The sequence below is a fragment of the Osmerus eperlanus genome, chromosome 18 (assembly GCF_963692335.1).
Source record: "Osmerus eperlanus chromosome 18, fOsmEpe2.1, whole genome shotgun sequence".
NCBI classification, from domain to species: Eukaryota; Metazoa; Chordata; class Actinopteri; order Osmeriformes; family Osmeridae; genus Osmerus; species Osmerus eperlanus.
The window spans coordinates 6,013,118-6,020,617 of record NC_085035.1 but is presented as its reverse complement, the minus strand read 5'-3'; the positions used below and the strand labels follow the sequence as shown (position 1 = coordinate 6,020,617).

Sequence of the window (7,500 nt, the reverse complement as noted above, 5' to 3'; positions counted from 1 at the left end):
AAGGTTAGACAAAATGTGTGAGGGTTTTTTTTTCCCCGTCCGGCTGTCTATAACACAACAGGCCGAGGGAACACGTGGACCATTATTTTCTCAGGCCAGGTACTTGGAAAGTGGACTTAGCGGTTGCTGTTTATGAGCTTCTGTTTATGAGGTCCATAGAGCAGAACCCAGGGACTCGAGCGTCGTTGCAAGTTCCGTGGCAACGTGTGTCCCAGCTGCCGTGGTGTCCCTTCATCTCTCGCTTCTCTGGGTGAAGAGAAGAGAATCTGCCGGACTCTCTCCCCCGCGGCTGCTACTGTGGGGAGGGAGAGAGGAGGAAAGAGAGCGAGAGAGAGCCAGATAGCTAGGAGAGGGAGAGAGAAAAAGAGAGCGTCAGAAGGAAAGTACGAGAGGGAGAGAGATGGTTAGAGTGGGCGAGGGAGAGGGAGAGAGATGGAGAGTGAGCCTGATGCTCTCAATAACCTTGAAAATGCCCGACTGCACTTAACCCCCCTTCCCAGTTGTTGTCTGGTATATATAATACCTTTTACCGGTATTACTACTAAAACCACCGCTTCAACAACCGTTTAAGGGTCCAAGTGGAACAAAACCCACATTGAAAGTCAACCTGAACAGTATCGCTTACGCCTACCATTTACACACTGTACACCGATACATGGAGAGTTGATTTTATAGTTAATGTTTTTTTGTTTGTTTTTAAGCCCCAGTCACCTGCATCAGTGCTATCTCATGCGGTAACATCAGGTGTTTTTTTAAGCCAGTGTCCTGAATGGACGTTCTCTCGACTCCTGAGTTCCAGAGCTCCAGAGAGGGGCGACCGTGGGCCTGTTGGTAGCCCCAGCGGCGCAGCATGGGTGGCTGGGCAGGGAGAAAGGCCCGGGGGGGAAGCTCCTCCCCTGGACGAGGGCCTTCATTCAGGTTGCACTTCATGAACAAAGTCTCCATGAACTTGAGTCTCTCATTAGCCCCCCCTCCCCACACACCCCCCCACCCCCCACACCCCCCCATCCACCCCCGAGACCAAAGCTCAGAGCCCCAAACACAGCAGTATCCCGCGTCGCTGCAGCTGTCCTTACTTTGATCCCGCTCAATGACCCGCCCCACGCCTTTTCTCCCTCTCCCTCGGCCCCGCCTCTTCCTCCCGAACCGGCTACAGTTATTAAAGCTTTGTCTCCTCCCCCTCCTCCCTCTCCCCTCCCTCCCCTCTTTTACGCCTGTTCCCCCCCCCCCCCCCCGTCCTACAAGCGCGCTGCTTCACTTTTCAGACTTTTTCTCGGTCGCTGTGTGTTCTGCTTTCCCCCGGTTGGGCTTTGTGTGTGTGCATATAGCCCTGCAGCTGGGGCTTTGCAGCACCCTCAGAGTAAACACACACACATTAACATCCACAAACACACGCACACCCTTCCACACGCGTGTTCACAAACATCGACAAAAAGGGGGGGGGGGGGGGGGGGTCGGCCAGCTTAAACGTTCACACGCCGGCGAGACGTCATCTCTCGCTGGCTTCCTGCCACCCAGAGTGTGGAGGAGCTGGAGTAAGAAACCTGGACGCTGCCAGGGGACTGTTAAGTGGTGGGGGGGACGCTAATAAAGGAAGCTGTCAATTAGAGAGAGGGAGGAAGAGCGGCTGGAGATGCGCTTCCTGTTAGATGGAGAGACGATCGGGGAGAGAGGATGGAGAGAGAGAGAGAGAGAGCCTTCCCTCATCAGGAAAACAACATCCTTTAAAAGAAAAATATATATATATAAAAAAGCTGTTCCCCCCTCCCTTTTTTTCTTCTTCATCAAAACACGAGACACCCCTCTATTTTCTTCCTTCCTCTTTCTTTCTTTCTTTCTTTCATTCTATCTCCTCGTTCCGCCGTGCCTGCCTCCCTTCTCTCCCGCCCCCCCCCCCCGCTCTATTTTTCCTTTCTTTTTTATTTTGTTTTTATTGTACGGCTAGCTGTGCGTGTTTTGGTGGGGTGTGAGAAAGCAGACAGCCTGTGTGTGTGTAATGCAATTGGGGAGCTGGCCCTGGATCGATAAGCACGGTGCTGGGGGAATTAATGTGGGAGAGGCAGTCTGTCTATCATAGACAGAGGGAGGGGGGGACGGGGGACGCGGGGAGGGAGAAAGAGAGAACAGAGAGAGGGAGGGAGGGAGGGAGGGAGGAGAGGGGGGGGCGGTGAGGGTTAGGGCCTGATGGAGGAGAGCGTGGAAAACTGGGCCACAGCGAGCGAGAGCTGTGGGCCGCACGCCGCACGTGCGCTGTGTGGCGTCCGCGGACAAGTGCACCCTTGGAAAAGCTCCCTCCAACAACCCCGGTTTGTTTTTCGGACGCTGCCTGTCTTACCCTCCCCCCTCCCCTCCGCAGGAAGCACATTCCGGATTCCTCGCAGGTGCGCAGGCTGTCCGCCATTCCTGTGACGGCAAAGATTTTCGCCCTGCTCCTCCCTCCGCGGTGTAAAGGCTCTCTCCCCGGAGACGGACGAACACAGTTTATTACCTCAGAATGGTGCCGAGACAAAGACCAAAGTTGGTCTGAGAGAAATATGCCCCCCTCCCCCACCCCCACCCCCCTCCATATTACTGCTGACCGAGGACAATAAGGCATTTTTTTCCACATGTGATGATTGCAACGAGAGAAATGTGAGTGTGTGTGTGTCTGTGTGTGTAGGGGGGGGGGGGGGGAGGGGGGGGCTGACTTCACAAAGAATAAATAGGAAAATAATTGTTGCGTTGCTTGTGAGAAATGGCCTCTGTGCTGAGGAGCTGATGAAATCTGTCCGTCCGTCACTCAGCCAGACTCATGGCCATCTGTAATGTGTGCAGAGGCACATGCTGGGATATCACTCTGCGGTGTCACACACACACACACTCCGCTTTGCTATTCCACATCATTAGGTTTCATTGGCTGTCAGTTTTTTTTTTTTTTGAAGACCATTCGCTAGACTGAACTTTGATTGCTCTCTGGTTTTCATTTACGCTAATACATTTGATGAGACAATTTGGCCCTTTTTTTTTCTTCCCCCACCAGAGGAAGATAAACAACGAGCCGCTTTCTTCTCAGCTGTTGTTGGCTTGTTCTCTTGATGTTGCGCTGGTCTGGTCCTCTCTGTGGTCTCCTGGTGTCAGGCTCCCTGCTTGGGCCCTCCGCTTCTGGGGAGACCAGGTCAATCGAACCCTACTTCCTCCACCAACGGCCCCCTGCCTACCATGGCCGCCCACTGCTGGCCCCTCCCCTCCCCGCCACCTCCTCCCCCCCGCCCTCCTCGCCCTCCTTCCCCATCATCCCCCTCCTCCTCCTCCTCCTCCCCCTTTCCACACCTCCTCATCCCCTTCCACCCCCTCCTCTCCTCCCACCCCCTGTCCTCCTCCACTCCCCTCCTCCTCCCAGCCTCCCCTCGCACCCTCGCCCCGCTCCGCCCCTCTCTCTCTCCCCCTCGGCCGACGCAGGGCTCATTCCTGGCCCCACCTGAGTCCCGTCCCAGCCTCTTGACCCTGGCGCTGTACAGCTGAAAGGCAGGGGAATTGGAACACGGCGCCTCGCGTCCCCCCGCTGCACCTGGAACAAAAAGCTGCTGTGCACCGGCGGACTGAGACCTCTGGCAGTAAACGCCCCTCCCCCCCCCACGCCCCCTTCCTTGCGCTCCTACTTTTCGCGCACACACACACGCACAGACACGTACCTTTCATTCTCACCCTGCTCCTCTCTCTTTATCTTTCACTCGGCCTGTTCTCTCTCTCGCGCGCGCGCAAACACGCGCACACCTTTCGTTTTATGTTGGCGCCTCTCTTCTCTCTCTCTCACACATCCGCACGCTGCAGGCTTCGGACCATTGTGAGTCAACCAAATCTCCCAAGGCCTTTGCTTGTGATTAATAATGAATGGGCACATCCTTCAAACACGCTCCACCTGCACGCTCTGTGTGAGTGAGTGAAAGGGCTCTGGCTCAGGGAGAGAGGGAAGGCGAGAAGGGGAGGGAGAGAGGATGAGAGATGGAGGTGGAGGTGGAGAGGCTGAGGGAGGGAGGGATATGGGAGTGCCGAAGGAGAGAGCGAGAGGTAGATTAGAGAGGTGTGTGCATTACCCAGAGAAACACCCACCTAGCTCCCTAACACCTCGCCATTGTACATTCGCTGTGCGTTGTTGTTCATGGGGACCATTGCTCAAATGTCACGTCATTCCTGTGTTGAGGGTGATGCTTCTCTCTCTCTCGCCCTCTCTCTTTCTGTCTATTTCCCTGTCTCTCGTACTCTCTCTCTCTCCGCACCTTTATCGCTCTTCCTGTCTCTCCCTCCCTGACTCTGTCTCTTTCTCCATCCCTCCTTTCTCTCTCCCTCTCTCCATGTGTCTTTCTCCATCCCTGCTCTCCCTCTCGCTCTCTCTCTCTCTTCCCCATCCTTCCTCTCTCTCTCTCTCTCTCTCTCTCTCTCTCTCCTCTCTCTCTCTCTTCTCTCTCTCATCTCTCTCTCTCTCTCTCTCTCTCTCTCTCTCTCTCTCTCTCTCTCTCTCTCTCTCTCTCTCTCTCTCTCTCTCCTCTCTCTCTCTCTCTCTCTCTCTCTCTCTCCTCTCTCTGTGTCTTTCTCCATCCCTCCTCCTCCTCTCTCTCTGTGAGGTGAGCACCCCTGTGCCACCCTTCACTGCTCAAGCCTGGCCTCTCCTCGCCAGGCGTGGGAGTGAAGGGGGGGGGGATTACTGAGCCCAGCTGGCCCCAGGTCAGGGTGTCCTGGCTGGGTTGGAGGTGTAGGGAGGGAGGGGTAGAGGGATGGGATGGATGACCAGGTGATTAAAATCCGCCGCAGGCGGGCGTCCTGGGAGAGTGTGGCGGCTCAGCGGGCGTGACTTTCATCTGGCCACACCCCCACCAGCCCTCAGGGAGTCTTGATTGACAGGTGTGGCTGCTACACTCCTGCGGGAAGCTGAAAAACATATGGTTGTGCGTATGTGTGTGTGAATATATATATATATATATATATAATATATGTGTGTGTATGTATAAATTAATGTGTGTGTGCATATATAGGTGTAATATATATATATTATATATATGTCTGGTCTAGGGTTTGACCACAGGGCTGTTGCCCTTCATGGAAGGAATCCAGGCAAACTAAATCCAGGGGGCAAGCTAGGATGGAGGGAGGATGGGGCAGGGGGAGCGGGGAGAGACGTGTCTTCCTGGGGGGCGGGTCCAGAGGTTAACAAGGCAGGGTGGGAGCCATGTGTCATGGCTGACACGGCCGTTTGACCCTTGCAGGAGGGCCCCTCTCTATTCATGCCCTGCTCTGGGTGTGTGCCGTGAGGGGAGTGACTTATATGCAGGCTCCCCCCTCTGGCTCCACATGGGCTCGGGTTACATTTGGGGTGTGTGTGTGTGTGTGTGGGGGGGGGGGGGGGTTGTAAATGAGGTGCCTGTCGCTGTGAAGGATGACACTCCACTGCAGTTTTAATTAGTTTGGTTCAACTGCTGCGTTCTAGCCCATTAGCTGTATGCACCAGGCTGCGTGCGAGTGTCCACGCTGTGTGGAGGAACTCGTCATGTTCCGGAAAGGGGGAAAGAAAAAGTTGTTGTTGCTGTGTCTTTGTTTTCCTAGCTGTGTGAGAAAACCTTGGAAAGGTGCCAACGGCTCAGTCCAGCCTTGACAAAAATGCTTCCGTCAGCTCCAGACTCGAGAGAAGGGGTGTGTGCGGGTGTCTATGCTTAAGATTGGCACGGTCTAAGGTGAAGAATGTTCAAGAGACATAGGCCTCTATTTTACCTTTACAACGGTCTAGTTATTGAAGGAGAAAAAAGCCCTATTTCTCTTTAGATATGTCACTAGGTCAATGGTGGGGTAATTGAAACATAAAGGAGTATGTTCTCTGGGAGACTGGGATTAATCAATCTGATCTCACACTCACTAACTCCCTGCACTTCATCAAATTGAATCGGAGTAAAAGTTGTCGATACGGCAACAAAAGTGCTGGTGCACAGGAGAGGATAAGTATGACTGTGGTGGTGGCGACTGTGGCTGTTTCACCTGGAGTGTGTGTTTGTGTGTGTGTCTGTGTGTGCACGTGTTTGTGCTGATATGCATCCCACACATCTGTGTGTGTGTGTGTGTGTGTGTGAGAGTGAGTACGTGTTCACCAGCGAGCATGTTAACCAGCACCCCTTAAACACCGTTCTGTCAACAGTTCCGAGGAGCTAAAGTCATTTGGTGCCACCGACAGAATGGAACGGGCCCTTCATTAATTAGAGCCGGCCAGAGATTAGCTCATTCTCACCTTTAAGCAGCATTGATTCATCTGCTCTCTCTTAATGAAAAGCTTATTGTAATTGGTAATTCCAGGATAAGGGCTAAATTAAGGGCACTGAATAAAAATGGGTGTAATCGTGAGGGTCACAAGGCTAATAAAGGGAGATAATGCGGCCCCCTCAATAAGCCTTGATTGAGCTTCTAACAAGGGGACCCCGCTGGAAACGGCCGCAGAAATTAGCCTCCTGATTTGTCGCTTTCCCGCGTGTCGTCTAGACCAGCCGACCGGCAGGTCGTGCCTTCTTTCTCCCTTTATTCCCCCCCCCCCCCCCCTTCCCCCGAGTAGGAAACCAGTCGCTAGCCGCCGGAGACGCGCACACAGCGCCTCCTGCCCGTCTCCCGATAGTAACGCTCTCCCTCCTCCGCAGCCTCCGCCGAAGCCCCGCCTCCGATCCCGCCCCCATGCCGAGCCGCAGCCGGCCGAGCCCAAGGCCCCCGAGGAGGAGATCGACGTCACGACGATGACATCACTGCAGGTAAGCCCCGCCCCCCCCGATTCTCACGAATCTCCCGTATACCTTTAGACCGTCTTGGATTGCTATCTATGCGTCGTACACCAACAAGCGAGTGGACAAGCACACAGGGAGTCCACCCCATTGATGCATGCTGACATGGCATGCACAGTGTGTTCTCCTGCAGCAAGGAGTCAGATAAGCGCTATAGCACGGCCAACATCATCCAGTCTGTTCCTCTGGTCCGCATTGGGCATTCGTTTTCTCCACCAACAATGCTCTCCTGGGAACTACTGGATCCATCCTATGTCACATCCCAGTATGGATGATCACGGGTAGGAGCCGGCTAGGTGTGCAGGGCACTCCGCTAGCAGGTCTAGTAGCTAGGCTAGGATAGGCTAGCTGGAGGCTAACGTCTTTTAAGTCTTCTGTTTCTACTAAGCTGAGAAACAGAGAAGCTGGTCCTCTGGGGTCTCCTGGCCCTGTTGTCACCTGTGTGTGTGTGTGTGTGTGTGTGTGTGTGTGTGTGTGTGTGTGTGTGTGTGTGTGTGTGTAAGATGCCACTAATTGGAGGTGGTGAGGCGCTCTGGCCACATTGGTTGCAAAAAGCAGTTGGTGTTTGGGACACCCAACACCCACAGCTTGCAAGAAGACAAATGGCACATTTTCACCTGGCTGGTATTCAAGGCTGGCTGTGAGCCTGGCAGGCGGGACGTTGCGGAACAGCCAGTTCTCGGCTGGAGATGTCGCAAATGCTTCAGTGTGC

The 7,500-nt window shown here is 54.3% G+C and overlaps 1 protein-coding gene across 1 annotated transcript in view; it reads left to right on the top strand.

Moving 5' to 3' along the window:
• LOC134039082 (WD repeat-containing protein 7) overlaps positions 1-7,500 on the top strand; it is a 99,996-nt gene that overhangs the window by 40,885 nt on the left and 51,611 nt on the right. The window contains 1 exon segment of the mRNA XM_062484831.1: positions 6,651-6,758. Within this exon segment, the coding sequence (XP_062340815.1) occupies positions 6,651-6,758 (108 nt within the window).